The sequence below is a fragment of the Sturnira hondurensis genome, unplaced genomic scaffold (genome assembly GCF_014824575.4).
Source record: "Sturnira hondurensis isolate 20B ecotype Veracruz unplaced genomic scaffold, ASM1482457v3 Scaffold0017436, whole genome shotgun sequence".
NCBI lineage: Eukaryota > Metazoa > Chordata > Mammalia > Chiroptera > Phyllostomidae > Sturnira > Sturnira hondurensis.
Window position 1 is genome coordinate 10,497,975 of NW_028090067.1, and position 16,489 is coordinate 10,514,463.

At 51.4% G+C, this 16,489-nt stretch overlaps 1 protein-coding gene across 2 annotated transcripts in view; it reads left to right on the forward strand.

Annotated features, from left to right (window-relative positions):
* The first annotated feature begins 4,592 nt into the window (after positions 1-4,592).
* CHST11 (carbohydrate sulfotransferase 11) overlaps positions 4,593-16,489 on the forward strand; it is a 239,918-nt gene continuing 228,021 nt past the window's right edge. The window contains exon 1 of one of the 2 annotated variants that reach the window (XM_037067898.1): positions 4,593-5,352. In XM_037067898.1, coding sequence (XP_036923793.1) covers positions 5,235-5,352 — 118 coding nt within the window. In that variant the 5' untranslated portion in view covers positions 4,593-5,234. The remainder of the gene's footprint in view (positions 5,353-16,489) is intronic. The other variant, XM_037067899.1, reaches the window with a different exon arrangement.

The window sequence follows — 16,489 nt, forward strand, 5'->3', positions numbered from 1 at the left end:
CAGGAAGCTTGCCTGAACTGGAGAGGGAGTGGAGAGGTAAAAAATACAGGAGAATAAACACCACTCTTTCAACAAATTACTGCTCCATCAATGTCAGAGTGTGCTTAAGAAATGCTAATGTTCGTAACCAGGAGCAGCAAGAGGCAGGTGGCCTGGAAGGTCAGCAGGTCACAAAGGCTCTTGGAGGGGCTGGCAGGGCCCAAGGAGTGAGTCACTGAGTGCCACGTCATTCTCTCCAGTGTCTTGTCTGGCTTGTCTGTGGTGGCAGCTGCGGCTGCCTTCATTTCATAGGTGGAGAAAGGAGGGCTCAGACAGGTGAAGAGACCTGACTCTGGTCACACAGGTCCTGCAGGGTCTGTCTGAGGCCTCAGCCTGACTAACAGTCTGGGAAGGAGAAGAGAAGGGACCCTGGAGCCACTGCCACGTGCTGCCTGGCTCCAGGCTTTGTGACCTTGCGACCTTGGATCTGCCAACTGCACTGTGTGGCCCTGGGTGTGTGATCCACCCTTCTCTGCCTGAGTTTCCTCCTCTGTGAGAGGGTAACACTGGCTCCCGCCTGGAGGGTTTTGGACAGGGGACATGAATGAAGAGCATGGGCTGGCCCGGAGAGAGCTGCGTGGATGGTGGCTCCCAGTGGGACCACGTCCTCGGGGGGAGCTCAGGTGGCCAGGGGGACAGCGGTCGTGAATTGCAGCTGGAGAGCTTCCATGCCCTGTGGATGGCAGTTTGGGAGTTGACCGGCGGCCACCAACTAAGAAATATTTAAAAGGGATGAGCAGCCTGGGGAGTGGAGCCCTGGGAGGGTGATCGAGGCCACCTAGGGAGCAGGCGGAGTGGGCATGGCCAGGGTCCAGGTTCCATGGAGTCTCTGGGCCCGAACTGGACAGAGGAGCAAAGACAGAGTCAGATAATGAAACAGAGTAACAGTGGGTGTTTCTTGCCTCCTCCCACTCCTCTCATTCTCTTTTAATTATATTTATTTATTTATGTGAGAGAGAGAGAGAGAGAGAGAGAAACTTCATCGGTTGATTCTTATTTGTGCACTGACCAGGAATTGAACCTTCAACCTTGGCTTATCAGGACAATGCTCTAACCAACTGAGCTCCTGGTCAGGGCCCATCCTCTCTTCTTTTTTCCTTCTCTTTCTCTGTCCCTTCTTCCATCCATTTCTCTCTTCCCCTCCTTGTTCTGAAAAGTCTGAAAAGGGAAGCCCACTCTCAAAGCTGTCGTGAGTAAGCCACTGTGTACCTGCGGTTTACCTACCTGTAGAAAATTTGTACCCTAACATCTCCACATGCTGTGGACAACTGGTTTTTAATTCAACTGCACAAATATTTACTGTGCTCTGGTTAACTGAGCGTACTTTGTGCAGGAGGTGACAGAGAGATGCAAATGGGCAAAGCCAGTCCTCAGAGGAGCCAGTCTGGGGCCGCTGGCTGGTGCTGGCAGGACATATGCCCCCCTTCCCCAAGGATGCTAAGGAGCTCTCTGTCTACCAGTGCCCTGGGCCCACTCCTCTCCCCCACAAAGTGCAGAAAGGGCCATGGCTGCCAGCCCTGCAAGATCTCAACAAGACAGTGCATTGAAGGCGTCATCTGCAGGAGCGAGGAATCACTCAGCCTGCAGGTACTGGAGGGCTTGGCGAGCATCTGTCTGTTCCCCACAGATGGGACACACAAGCAGGAAGCTAGATTTTGCATCCATTTCTTCCTCTCCTATGAATTACCCAAGATCAACATAAATAGGTCTTTTTCCTCAGCATGTTTTTCAGGGCCACACTGCACTTTGAAATAAACAGGCCCCAATTTCATTTGCATGTTGTTTGATTTGGAGAGTAAGGCTCATGGATCAACCAAGGTATGGCCAAGTCCCACAAAGGGTGCGGTGCTGATTTGTGGGAGCTCTTGGAGTGAATCGGAATTTAGACAAATGGGAGAAAATAAGATCTGAAAAGGGACTAAAGAGTTGCAGCCAGGAGGAATGCACCCCACATAGTTTAGGCCCTCGGATATCCTGGCCTGGGTGTGGGGTGGAACGGAGCAGTATGTGGGCAGTTCCGACTGGTAAATGATGAACTGAGTGGTGCATGCTTTCTCTGGGCTGGGTGGCTCAATTGTTCATGTACAGCCTATCTGCTGACCCACAGCAGGCGTGGTGGAGGGAGACATGAGCCCTGGTTGCTTTAAGCCACTGAAGTTAGGGTTTGTTTGATACTGCAGCATAACCAGCCTGTCCTGACTGGTACACTGGGAAAAGAAAAAGCTTGATCTGAGAAGCAGACTTCCATTTCTCTCTCTTCGAAGTTCAAAATCCAAGTCTCCTTTCTCCACAGTTTTATCAGTCAGCACTGTCATTTACCTGATCAACATGTATCATGTGGTGTGCACAAAAGACATAGCAAAGTTTTGCTAGGGTAGCAATGGAAAGACAGCAGTGACTGTTTTTCGTTCACCTGTAATGTATATAGAACAACAGAATCACAGAGCATTGCCCCTGACCATGACGACAGACTTTAGAGGTGATCTAGTTTAACATCGTAGCCCGAGAAGGTATCACCTCTCCATCTCTCACTTATTTGTATCTACTGGGTGCCAGTCACTCTGCTGAGCATTAGAGAGAGATGAATAAAACTCAGCCCGATAGGTACAATGATCCAAGAAGGGTTTGGACCTAGTGCTCAGAGCATAGAGGAGGAAAGAGGCCACTTCAGGGGGGAAATCAGGGTAGGCTTCTCGGAAGAGGTGGTAGTTTACCTACCAGAACCTTACCCCTCACTGTATGTTTGGGCCAATTCCTGATTGTGGGAATGCAAACATGGATGATGGGCATGGCTCAGTTTCTTTCTCCAACATGTGGGCCAACTCAACCCCTCAATGACCCACCAGGACTTGGCCTCTGACCTCTCCCTTGGCTCAGTGACTTACAAGACTGCCTTATGCATATCCAGGCCTTCTTATGGGGACAATGTGGTCTCTGGCCTGGAAGGTGAGGGACTAGTCGGGTGAACAAGGAGCATATCTCCCACTCCGTTCACCCCCTCTGCAAAATCAGGAGTTAAATGAGAACCCGGCATTCTAGGCAAAGTGCTGCAAGTGCTCTCACCTAGCCATGCTCCCTGCCAAGAACCCCTGCCTTGCCTAGGGTGTGGGGTGGGGTGTGTGCGGCTCCCATCCCTCACCTCCCGTGGGGGGAATCGCTGGAGAAGGACTTTGCACTGGAGCTTGTTCATCCTGGCGGCCTTTAGCGAGCGACTCATTCACAAGTGAGCACGAATTAATACAGTACCAACCAGCCACATAAATATTGTGCTATAATTGATTGTCTTCTGTAATCAAAGGCAAGGCTGCCGCTTTTGTTGCTTTCCCCTGCATTGTGACCGCTGGAGGAAAACTTGAGGGGAAGGGAACTGAGGTTATGGAGGTGGTTTCCACTGCGTCTTTCTGTTTACCAGTTGTGGCTCTGATGAATTCATGGGATAAGGACCATTACATTCAGATTCAATAACTATTTGTCGAATGCCTATTATGTGAGAGGCACTGAAAGACACGTTATCCTACTTCATCACTAAGTTATAGTATTAACGATTTGATAATAGGACATGAAAGTTAGTCTTGACAATAATATTTTTCCTGGTATGCGTTGTTGTTAGAATTTAAATACTCCTTTAACTTTTGAAAACACTGTGTACATTTGTAAGGAATACAAAAGGATATGACCGGTGCCTAACTCTGCTTCCAGAAGCCACAAAGGGTGGGAGAAGGAGCCGGTGGATTCTGGGTAGAACTAGGTAAGTGGACTGTAGGAATGGAGCTTCTCCAGTGAGCCCTGGGTTGGTGAGCCCCGTGGTCTCCACACCATTTGCCTGCATCCACTTACTGATTACGAAGCAACCTAAATGCATGGAATTGGACATTTTAGAGCACTTCACACAGTACAGGAGAACGGCATCTTTCCATTTACCTTCTGAAGCTAAGGCAGGCTTGGTTTTTCCAGCAGTTCTTGGATTTGGATGAGAGTGACTTGGCGGGCTCATCCTCTCACACTCACACCCACCCTGCTCAGGCTCGTGGGCACTTTGGAGAATCTTGAGGGAGCTCTACCCGATGAGAAGCCAGAGTTTTAACATCCACAAGCCCCTTTTGCTCCGTTGAAGGGGTGGGTGTCAGAGACTCTCCATAAATCCCAAGGAAAGCCCAGCTGTCGCCTGACCCCTGTGGGTACTGACGTTTCCTAACATTAACCTGAAGTCAACCTCTTTAACCTCTTTCCAAAACGTCGCTCAAGCTGGCTGTCCTTTGAAAGGAAAGCGAAAATCACCCGGTCTTGAGTGCTGGGGGAAGGGTATTTGTTCCCTGGGGGCAAGGGGAAGCTTCCCGGCTACCACGTCTTGCTTAGGGATCTGAAATCATAGCATACCACCAGACCCCTTCCCGCTCACGGTGCCCTGCCGGCTCCCCGCCACTTTCTTCTACAAATGCCGGCACGAGTGGGTGGCAGCACCGAGGCGATTTTATTCGTATTTTTTTCCTTCGGGTTTTGTCATGGAAACGCTGACACAACCTCCAGACGGCGGCCCAGTCGGCCGGGGACTGAGGGCTTTTGGGACCCTGCGGGAGCGCGGAGCGCACTCTGCACTCCCCGGGAAACAGCTGGACGCGACCAAGTCCCGGGTAGGGGCGGGGGGAGCGCGACGCTCCGCCCAGACGCTCGGGTCCCTCCCTCCCCCAGTTCTCCGCAGGCGCCCTCCTCTCGCCGGGGGCTGCGAGTTGCATTTGGTAAAACCCAGCCCCGGAATATATAGATCATTGGAGCGCAATGAAGTAGGCTTCGGAGAGGAGGGAGGGGGCCGGTTCGACAGCCACATCGGCCAGCGCAGCGGCAGCACCACCATCACCGCTCGCACCCCAGCCGCCCGGCCCGCGAGGAGGCAGCGGCGGCCGCCGGCGGGCGCTGAGGCGGCGGCGGAGAAGCGAGGAGGACCAGCGGCAGGATCCAGAGCGCGCAGCCGGCGAGTCCACGCATCTTGGCACTTCCAGAGCAACTCCGGCGTCTTCCACACCCTTGCCCGGGGCTAGGGGCTCTGAGAGCGGCCGCGAAGCCAGCCCGACCCTCCTCCGGAGCCCTCCCAACCCTGCCCTGCGCCTCCCGGGCTCTGCTCCGTGCGGCGAGGTCCCCGCTCCTGCGCCCCGGGCGCGCCTCCCCGACACCCCGGTACCCGTAGGCAGGACAAAGCCATGAAGCCGGCGCTTCTGGAAGTGATGAGGATGAACAGAATTTGCCGGATGGTGCTGGCCACTTGCTTGGGATCCTTTATCCTGGTCATCTTCTATTTCCAAAGTATGTTGCACCCAGGTAGGGGGCGCGTTAGCGTGGTTTTGTTGGATATTTTCTTCTCTCTCGCGCTCTCGCTCGGTCGCTCCGCCTGGTTTCTGCCTCTTCCACCCTTTACCTCTTCTTCCTCGGCCAGCTCGGGGCTCCCTGTCGCCCGGGTATGCCCGGGTCACCGAGTCGGGAAGTGGGGTGGGGTGGGGAGGGTGGGAAGATGAGCTTGCTCCCTGCTTTGCTTCCTCCGGCTCCGGGCTGGAGGATGGGACCAGAGGGGCGGTAGTTTTTTTTTTTCCCCCTTCTTTTCTTTGTGTCTCTGGTCTGTCCTTCTGCGAGGTAGCTGGGAAAGGTGGAGGTAGTGGGAAGCTGCTGGGGGCGGGGGTTAGTTTCGAAGTGTATGAAACTCCCTCTCTGCTCTTGCCGTAGTCGGAGGATGAAAGAGGCGCCGGAGCTGACCGCCCAGGGCCCGGGCGCCCTGCCCCTCCCTGGTGGGGGTTCCAGGGGCGAAGGGTGCGCTCTCCGGCGAGGTAGAGTGCCTGCCGCGAGCTCCGAAGCCCCGGGTTAGGCTTCCACGTGTCTGAGGCTCGGCGCCGCGCTGAGCAGGTGTGGGGAGAGGTTCCGTGCCAGGCGCTGGCCCTCCACCGAGTCCGGGATGGGACCTGGCGCTGGCAGTTTGTCCCCGGGTCCGGATCCGCAATGACCTTGCGGCTAGTGCTGTTGGGCCTGCTCCAGCCGCCCCCCCACCCCGCCCCGCCGCCACCCCTTCACTCCAACCCCGATTCTGTGCTGGAGCCTCGGAGCTCCTGGGTCTCGCCTTGGCCACCGCAGTTTTGGAGGAAACTTCGGCGGGGACTTGGGCTGACCGTCAGGTTGCATTTCCTCCTACTCCCCGACCCGGAGCATCCGGAGTCCTTCGGGCCCTAGGGGAATGATTCCCCTCCTCCCAGCCTCGGGTGGCTTAGACTCTTTCACATGTGAAATCTGGACTGGGGGAGAGCCGAGGATCGCCGCTTCCGAGGGGTGCGAAGGAAAGTTTGGGACCTAGGAAGGGACGGGCACCCTGGAGCGCGGCGGCCGGGGGTTTGCAGTTAGCCTCTAAAGCCCAACAGGTAGAAAGAACCTTCGGAGGAGGCTTACGGGGTAACGGGGTAACGTGGTGTGCTTGCCCCGCCTTGGACACCCGCCACCCACCCCCCCACCCCCACCCCCCCACCCCCAGCAAGCCTGGCCGGGCTACACTGACTCTGAAGCCCCCCCCACCACCTTTTTTAAACAGCGTCGTCGCAGCAATAGTTTGCTTTTAGAATTTCAAGAGGAGGGAGCTGGAAACTCGTTTCCTTCCAAGGGAACGGGATTGCTGTTCTTCTTTTTGCCCCCGTCTTCTCCTCTCAGTGTGTGTCTGATACTTTCAGCAGACCCTCATTTATCTGGCCTGCGTTTGGGTCGGTGTCCGAAGAATAAAGCCGACCTTTCCATCAAATAGGCAGGCTCCTGGCCGAGGATGCTTTGGTGCTCGGGACAGAACAGCCCCTCTTCTCCGCTCCGGGAGCAGTTAGTTGTCCAGGCGGCCACCGCTGGCAAGGATCTGGTCTGACACCACCACTTGCAGGACATCGCAGCCAGCCGTGTAAAAAGATGGCTTTTGTTTGCCGTCGGGTATTTTTAGTTTCCTGTCAGCAAACTACTGCGGGGTTTGTCACCTCATCCAAACCCGAGGTTGTGAAACTTGTAAGGGAATTTAAAAATGGGCCTGGCTTGCCCTGGGCCAGCCAGGCGGTGGTTGCCTCGGGCAGGAGCAGACAGACGTGGTGTCCTGGAGACCAGGCCAGACTCCACCCCAGAGGGCGGAGGACTGAGTGGTGCACAGATAACGCCGAGGCTCCAACAATTTAAACAAAGGACCGAATGCTTTGATCTAGTCTCTGGAGATGTGTTTAGGCCACTTAAAGTTTTGCCTGGATCCAACATGCCAGGTAGTTCTCTGCAGGAATGCCTGGAACGCGGAGAAACGTAAGCCTCCAGCAAGAATGCACGTGAACTTCTCTGTACCTGTTCATGGTCCAGCAAACACACTAATAATACACTATGACCCATGGTTGCCGTGCACCCTGGGCTGTTCCCTTCCTGCGTGAGAATTAGGAAGTGACTTCCTAGACAGAGATACTAGGAAGGAACTTCCAACTTGTCATGGGCACTTTGCTAAAATTCCCAGCTGTAGTTAGAACATTCAGTGGGTGGGAAAGTGGCACTGGCCCTTTTTGGTCTGGTCTTTTGGGACCAGCGGGAGAACCTTTCTGAGGCTGTGCTGACGGGATTCTCTGTCCTGAACCCTCTGCCCTCAGCCGTGCCTGGCTCCCCGTCCTGGTTCCCCTTCCTCCTGAGAACTGGCATTTGTTTCTTACTCACCTCTCTCTGAGTATGCGCCCCTGATATTTTTCCCAGTCCATAGCAAATACCACTTTCAATACTTTTAAGTATTGATAGTCCTAATATTATCAATCCTAATACTTTTAAGGACTGGAGGGCTGTAGGTAGCTCTTCCGAAAGGTCCTTATTTTGTTTGAATTACATATGCTCCCACAAAAACTCATGTCAATGGTTTATTATTACCTGGAACGTAAAAATATGCCTTGAAATCCATATTGAACATTTTCCCTCCATTTAAACAAAATTACATCGTTGATGAAGGTTGATGTGAAATCTTTTCCCTATAGCTTTGAATTTCTTTGAAAGTTCGCTGATTTTGGCTTCTCTGAAGGATTTAGAGTATCAAGAGCTGATCCTTTCCTCTGGCTCTTTAGCTCTAGTCTCCCCAGATCGCCCTGGGAGGGGGGCAGAGGCACAGCATGGCACAGATGGCGTTGCAAAGCATTTGGAGCCCTCTGGCAGGCGTTCTGAGTAGCTGTATCTGAGTTAGAAAAATCTATTTCAAATGACATGGGTCCCTTGGTGGCTGGAGGTGACCTGAGGTGTGTGAGGCGGGAGGGAAAGGGTAAAAGGAGAGAGCTGGGGGTATATGTGTGTGTGTGTGTGGGGTGCCTCTCTTCCCCTGATTCTAACCTGGGGTCCTTTGTACTTTTCTAATTCATAAACTTGAGTAATTTGTACCCTTGGGTATTTGATCTTTAATTTGGTCAGGAGGTTCAGCAGAAGTGCGCCTCGTCAGGGACGAAGGCGCTTCTCTTTAGATCTTTGATGCTCTGAGTTACTGCTGTTTGTTAAGAACACCTTTGGGGGCGGGGACCTGGTTTTAGGCCCCATCCGGAATTCTGAGGTTTTGCACAATGCCCTACATATAGTAGGTTCTCAATGAAATATTTGCTGGGTGAAGACATGAAGTGGCCAAACTCTAAAAGCCTGGCTCTCTGGTGCTCAGGAGGCTGTGACAAGCCTCGGCAAGCACACCTGGTCAGTAAGTATCTGGTGGGGACACCTCCCTGCCTTTCTGGTCTCCTGAGACATGAATTCCGTTTAAGGTCTTGAGGCACCAGACAGGAGTATTCCCCATGGCCTCAATTTTTCTTTTTTAAAAAATCCTCACTTGAGGATATGTTTATTGATTTGAGAGAGAGAGGAAGGGGGAGAGAGAGAAACAAGCATGTGAGAGAGGAACATCGATTGGTTTCCACCTGTACGTGCCCCGAACCATGATCCAACCTGAGACCTGGGCATGTGCCCCAACTGGGAATTGAACCCCCAACCTTTTTGTGTTTCAGGACATGTGCCAACTAGCTGAGCCACTGGGCCAGGGTCCTATTTGCTTTAGGCCCTATTTGCTTCCAGGAGGTGTGAGACAGCTGAGGCACTGCTCAGGTCCTGGGTACCTGGGAAGCCTGGCCTTGTTTTGCCCCGTGACCTGAACAAACACATCTGCAGGGCAGATACCTCCTGTGGGTGGAAGTGCTCCTGACGTGTTGGTGAGAATGGAATAGCAGGCGTATAGTTTCTGCACATGCTTGGGCCCCTGGTGAATGCAGCCTGAGAAGGTGCATCCCTGCAGTAAAGAGTCTGCACACCCACCCCAGACAGCGGGGCTTTGACGGAGCTTCGCCCTGCCAGGCAGTGCTGGGAGGCCCCCACACTGCCTGTGTGCCCAGGGTAGACGGCTGCCCCGCACCTTCCTTTGGTGTTAACTCCGGAGGGTTGTGCTTTGTTTGAAAACCCCTGCTCACAGAAGCCTGCAGGGGAGAAAGCCTGTTGCCTCAGTCCCATCCTCTCATTGCAATTTATTTTTCTAGGTACAATGTGTTTACTCTCACTGTCACCCGGGACTTCTTTGCTTTGGTTGGCTGTATTGAAAGGTTATACTCTCTATTTAAAGACTTCCTGGGTTACCCTTTTGTAGTTTCTCTTGATTAGATTGAATGCAAAACACGTTTGCGTTACAATTTTAATCTAATTATAAACAATGTGTGCTCATTTTTGTGAATTAGTAAATACAGAAGAGAAAGAATCCTTCCTTATTCTACCACCCAGAAGCAACGGGTCCTTTTTCTATATGTTGTAGAATATATATGTGAAATAGTTGCTATCACACCATGCATTTTATACCTCATGTGGTAATATGTATTTTAGACAAATACATCATTGTGGTGACTATTCAGTTTAAAGACAGAAAATCTAACCACAGCCTTTTCGATGTAGACCTGCCCACCCCCTCCTGCCCTTGCAGGCCATCAGTCCCAGTGTGCCTTATTTCCCCTTCAGCTACACACATTTAATTTTAAATTAAAGAGCCTTTTCGATTATTCACGAAATGAGCTTTGGAGTCCTAGGGGCTGTTCTTGTGTTATCTCTCTGCTACCTCCTTTGCGCAGCTGTCGGGAGGGCCTCAAAGACGAGACCGTTGTGAATCCCAGACGGGCATTGAATGACGGAAGGATAAGCCCTCTCCTTCCCTTGCGCGGTGGCCCCTGGGCCGTTTCAGTGTTTTTGCCTCAACNTACTGCCTGTGTGCCCAGGGTAGACGGCTGCCCCGCACCTTCCTTCGGTGTTAACTCCGGAGGGTTGTGCTTTGTTTGAAAACCCCTGCTCACAGAAGCCTGCAGGGGAGAAAGCCTGTTGCCTCAGTCCCATCCTCTCATTGCAATTTATTTTTCTAGGTACAATGTGTTTACTCTCACTGTCACCCGGGACTTCTTTGCTTTGGTTGGCTGTATTGAAAGGTTATACTCTCTATTTAAAGACTTCCTGGGTTACCCTTTTGTAGTTTCTCTTGATTAGATTGAATGCAAAACACGTTTGCGTTACAATTTTAATCTAATTATAAACAATGTGTGCTCATTTTTGTGAATTAGTAAATACAGAAGAGAAAGAATCCTTCCTTATTCTACCACCCAGAAGCAACGGGTCCTTTTTCTATATGTTGTAGAATATATATGTGAAATAGTTGCTATCACACCATGCATTTTATACCTCATGTGGTAATATGTATTTTAGACAAATACATCATTGTGGTGACTATTCAGTTTAAAGACAGAAAATCTAACCACAGCCTTTTCGATGTAGACCTGCCCGCCCCCTCCTGCCCTTGCAGGCCATCAGTCCCAGTGTGCCTTATTTCCCCTTCAGCTACACACATTTAATTTTAAATTAAAGAGCCTTTTCGATTATTCACGAAATGAGCTTTGGAGTCCTAGGGGTTGTTCTTGTGTTATCTCTCTGCTACCTCCTTTGCGCAGCTGTCGGGAGGGTCTCAAAGACGAGACCGTTGTGAATCCCAGACGGGCATTGAATGACAGAAGGATAAGCCCTCTCCTTCCCTTGCGCGGTGGCCCCTGGGCCGTTTCAGTGTTTGTGCCTCAACGATCGTTTTCATAACTGCATTCAGATGGGACAGATAAATGGAGGCAATTTCCTGTGACAGCTGTCACGACTATTGAGGGGTCCTTGTTTCATCAGCTTTTGTAATAAAAGAGGAGATAAGGCCCCAGAGGAAGAGCAGTTGGGGGTTTCCTTTGCACACGGGGCAGGGAGACAGTCCTGCAGCAGGAGCACCTTCTGTTTGTTTGCGTCTGGTCGAAAAGTTGTTTTGCTGAGGACCAGTCTATCAGCACAGCCCCTGAAAACAGGAAATCAAAGGCTGGACCACCCTTTCCCTTCTTAAACCACCAAAAGGGCTAACCTCTTCTGAATCTGGGGAGAAGGAGTGGAAAAGGCTCTCTGCAAAGGCACTGCTGGCGGGCCGCTCCTACGTTCAGGTTCCGGGAAAAACTGAAAGTTGTTTTGGCGGCTCATTTTCTCTTTGTTGTTTTTTCTCCCTGGAGTTTTGAGATCCCATCTTTGTCACAAGGGAAGGGTGAGGCATTTCTTCTCTGAGACTGTTGAATAATCTGATCTGCCCATCAAAAATCCCTGGAATTTGTAGTGTCCTGCCCCCCAGAGTAAAAGGGATGCATCGGACCTTCCGAGCAGATCTGCTCGTTCAGCCTCTCTGCCCTGTCTCTCTCCGCCCTGCTCTGTGCCCAGGCGTTGTCCTGGGCCCTGGAGGTTCAACACAAACACTGATTTCTGCGCTCATGGGACTGACATGGCAATCTCTGGGGCAGCCAGACTTTAAGCAAACATAGAAGTAAAAGGTGGGGTGTGTCCGATTGTGCGAAGAGAGAAAAACCAAGCAGTGAAGAAGGGTGAGGGGTGTGAGAAGCAGGGGCTGGGACGCCATGGAGGTGATTAGGGAAATGCCACCGGTAAGATGACACTGGAGAGCGGAGACCTGAAAGAAGTGAAGGGGTGGCCCTGTGTCTGCGCCAGGAAGAATGTTCCAGGCAGAGAGGAGCACATGTCAGGTCTCTGAGATGGAAACATGCATGGCCAGCAGCTCTGAGTGTCCAGAGCAGAGTGAAGGGAGCAGCCAAAGATTATGAGCTGGAAAAAGACTGTGTGGGCCAGGGCCTTGGCCTTGACTGAGTTTGGGATGGGGAACCCTGGTGGGGTTTGAACAGGGGACCCTGGTGGGAGGGGACAGGGATGGGGCGGAAGTGACGAAGCCTCTTACTTGCACTCCTGGGTTCCACGTTCCTGATGAAGGACGCCGTGTGACTCCCTTTGCCCCTCTGCCAAAGTTAGACTGTCCCACGCTCCCCCTTTAAAGCAGTCACGTACACAACGGGAAAGGAGATTTGAGAAAATGCCTACCTGAGTGTTGTGCTGGCAGTTGGCACTCATGAATAAAAACAACTGCAAGTAGCCCCGGACTTACCTAGGCGTTCACTGAAAATACAGAGATTAGTAGATAGGGGACTTGGGAGTGGAAGACCTGGGCCCTGGCGTGGGTTCCCCCACTTCCTGACCCCGCGGATTACTGTATTCTGTCGGTGCTCACTCACTCCTGCTTATGAAATCAGACTGTGTTGTAATTGATGGCCTCTGAGCAGGGCTGTGCTTGGTGGGCAGGCCTTTTCCTCCCCGGGCAAACTGCAAAGCAGCACCTGTGGGAATCGTGGAGACACTTTCTGGAAACTGAGGCACACTCCATAACTGTGGCACCTTCCCACAATTACGGACACGCCTGTGAGATGGCAGGCTCCGGGCTGAGGGCCTGGCAGCCGGTAGGGCCCAGGGTGCCTGCTTCCTGCTCCCTAACCCCTTTGCCAGCTCCGCAGGCCCTCATGGAATCTTTTGTGCTCTGCCTGGGAAGTTTGCACCTTTGTTCAGAGCCTCAGGGCTTGCAGTTATCTGCTGAACTGATCCGATTGGTGGGAGTCAGAACGGGAAGGGTGGAGAAGGGTGGGGACGTAAGTTCTTTAACTTGGGGCTTGACCCTGGAAGCTCAGATGGAAGTAGAGGCATTTCTTGGGGGAAAGTATCACCAGTGTGGATTTTAATTCCTTTCATAGCTGCTGAACTCTCAGGGCCTTTTCTCCCCACTAGCCCTTTTAGAAGTGAATGTATTGTGGTTGTTTGTTTACTTGCACCTCTTCCTCTTTTGATTCAGCAAGGAGATATGTTCTGCCTCTGAGCTTGGCCCAGAGGTGTTCAGGAAGCCTGCAGAGAGTAAATACTTCACATTCTGCTCAGCCCTGAAGGAGGGTATGTTCTGAGAAACCTGCCTTTAGGCGAGTTCACCCTTGTGAACCCCTGGAGTGCAGTTACACAGGCCTGGGCGGGGGATGGTGCAGCCTGTCCTCCTTGGGCTGCCGGCCTTGTGCGGAGGCCTGGGGCATTCCTGTCCATTGCTGTCAACTTTCTGTGGTGCCAGTGTTAGGCCACACTGCATTTATTCAACAACACAAGATTAAAGCAAGAGGAAATGGTGCAGCGAAGACACAAGAGACCCAGTAAAGACGAGATAATGAGGCTGCTGCTGGGGCAACACAGCTTATCGTTTCACAGGAAACATATTTTTTAATAAGTAGAAAGAGTATGCTCGAAAATAACGATAATAAGAAAGTATAGAGTGATAAATACAAAAACCAGTAACATAGTCATTTATTATCAAGTATTGTGTTTTGGACATAATTGCATGTGCTATACTTTTATATGCAAACGCTGTTTGCAAGGCATTGAGCTACTGTGTGACAATGACTGCCGTGTCACTGGGCCACAGGAATTTTTCAGCTCCATTATAATCTTATGGGATGAACATGTCCTTACCCGCCACGTGACTGCGAGCGATTTTCAGAGATGCGTCTTCTGCTTCTACCTGCACCTCACCGATGTGCACAGAGCCCAGAGGGAAGAGCCAGGTTGGCTTCTCAGGTCCGAAGAGCTTCTCGTGTGGTTTATTCTATGTGACCCCCCAGACTTCCTTGCTCCTGGTCTGCTAGGATACAGTCAGGGTTCAGGGCAGGGACCAGAAAGCAGTCTAGGTATTTAAATCGGAAAGGAATGTAATGCGGGGGATCTGGTGCTTATAAAATTGGTGGGAGGGCTGGAGGCACCATTAATAGTAGTGTATGTATAATAATAATTCAGAAACGTACGTGTATAGGCATGCTGTTCAAAACTGACCCACCGGGGGTTCACTGCCTCCAAGCCTGTCCCTGGAACTCCTGAGCCCCAGAGCAAACTGGTGACGCATGAGTTGGGACAGTTACCTGCTGCAGCTGCCTGTCAGTGCCCAGAAAGCTGGAGAGTGGGCCTGTGACGCTGTTGCAGCGGACCCTCATTGCCACGTCCGTCAACAGCCAGCAGCCCGGAAGCAGGAAGGTGGCCTCTCGCTTGCACCTGCGTTGTAAATGCTGAATGTCTACTGGGGGGAACCATAGTTACGTCCAAAAACCTGGCTTCAGGGAAGCTGGGGAAATAGAGCTTTTAAATGGCCATCCTCTGCAGTATGGAAAGGCCTTCCAGAAGTAGATAGAATGTAGGATGAGCAAACATCCACCGTACTCACCACAGCCTGTTGGTAAAATGCATTTGAGCTGTTATCCTCAACCTATTTTGTTTGTAGATAATTTGTACATGTTACTACTAAGGCTGGGGTCCCTGACCTCTGGGCCTGTCTGTGGCCTGTTAGGCTCCGGGTTGCATAGCAGGAGGCGACCTTGAATGCAATGGGCTAGAATCATTGTGAAACCATCCCTCCTCATCCTGGTCTTTAGGAAAATTGTCTTCCACGAAACTGGTCCCTCGTGCCCAAAATGTTGGGGACCGCTGAACTTAGGAAAAGGGTATTTCTAACTTTCTAACAGTAAGTGACTAAATCCACATGTTCGTCACCCTCTGGATAATCCTGTTGGCTGACTCCTTGTCAACTCTAATTCTGTCATCCTTCTTACCTTGTAATGTGGCACGTGAAACTTTGGAGAGGGGAATGTCAGTTTCTTGGGTGCATGTGAGTATTTTCTCCAAACTGTGGTTTCCTGGGGGAGGTCTCTTAAACGCCCACTCCCCTTTGCGAGGACCACTCTGGGTGAGAGTGGGTGAGGCTGTCTGTGAATCTGTTTGTGATTCAGCTGTAAATGGCGACCAGTTGCAGTAGGCTTAGAGCGGTGGCAATCTTGACGTGGCCACTAGAGTCCCCTTCAGTGTGGCTTTCCTTCTCCCTCACGAGTTTCGTAAATTGCATGTAATTTGACATGCAAGTGGGGGGGGTTGTATCCCTTTGTATTTAACATTAATTCCTATTGTAACACTAGTTAATTTTCTTTTTAGAGAAAATGGAACGGGAGGCTCAATGCTGTCTTCCCAGGTCCCTTTGCGATGCCAGCGTGCTTCCCAGGCTTTGGAACCCTAGGTCTAGGCTCGTCATAAATGCAGTTGGTGATCGTGAGACCTGCCACAGTCAACCGTCGAGTAAAAGTCCAGTATTAATGGGGGCTGTGGGTGGGGGTGTTGAAAGTCCAGTATTAATGGAAGGTGGGAGGGGAGCTAGTTCTAGCCCTGGGGAGGCAGAGTTGGCTTTTGAGAAATAGTATGGGGAGGACTGAGTTCAGCTCTAGCTCGGGCAGATGGAGATAAGGAAACCCAGTAATATAAGTGTTTAAGTCCTTATCAGTCTCTGGCTTGAGTGATTATCTTAAAAGCTTTGGGGAAGAAAACCCCACAAAGGCGACTCAAGTGAAATGGGTTGGTGGCTGGGTTCCTGTTAGAAGCCCTTAACTTAAGTCCAAGGATCCCAGAAGAGGGGCGACACAGAGGCCCCTCCAAGGTAGTGCTGTAATGTAATACCTCACACATTTGGATGGTCAGCGCATATTTTACCTTTGATATCCTTGCACGTGGCCACTCGCTGTCGTGAAGAGGGCATGGAATTTGCAGTGCGGGGACCAGCCTTCAGATTTAGCATCACCCGGGACATCTTTGTTGATGCTTCCTAATCGTCAGGCCCTGTGCTAGATGCTAAGGACACAGCAGGGACCAAAAGAGACAAACACCTATGATCTCATGGTCCACGCAACGGGGGGAGACACAACACACAATGCGAGTTTAAAACACAGAGAATGTCCAATGGGGTCAAGTGCTACAGAGAAAAAAATAAAGGAAAAAGGAGGGTGTGAAATGCAAGCAGTGAGGGGGTGGCAATTTAATTTTATTATTTTATTTTTATCCTTTCCTGTGGATATGCTTATTGATTTTAGAGAGAGGGGAAGGGAGGGAGGGAAAGAGGGAGAGACGTATCTGAGGGAGAGAAGTATCTGCGTGAGAGAGAAACATCCATCGGTTGCCTCTCATACACACCCCGCCCAGGACCAAACCCTCAACCCAGGCATGTGGGTCG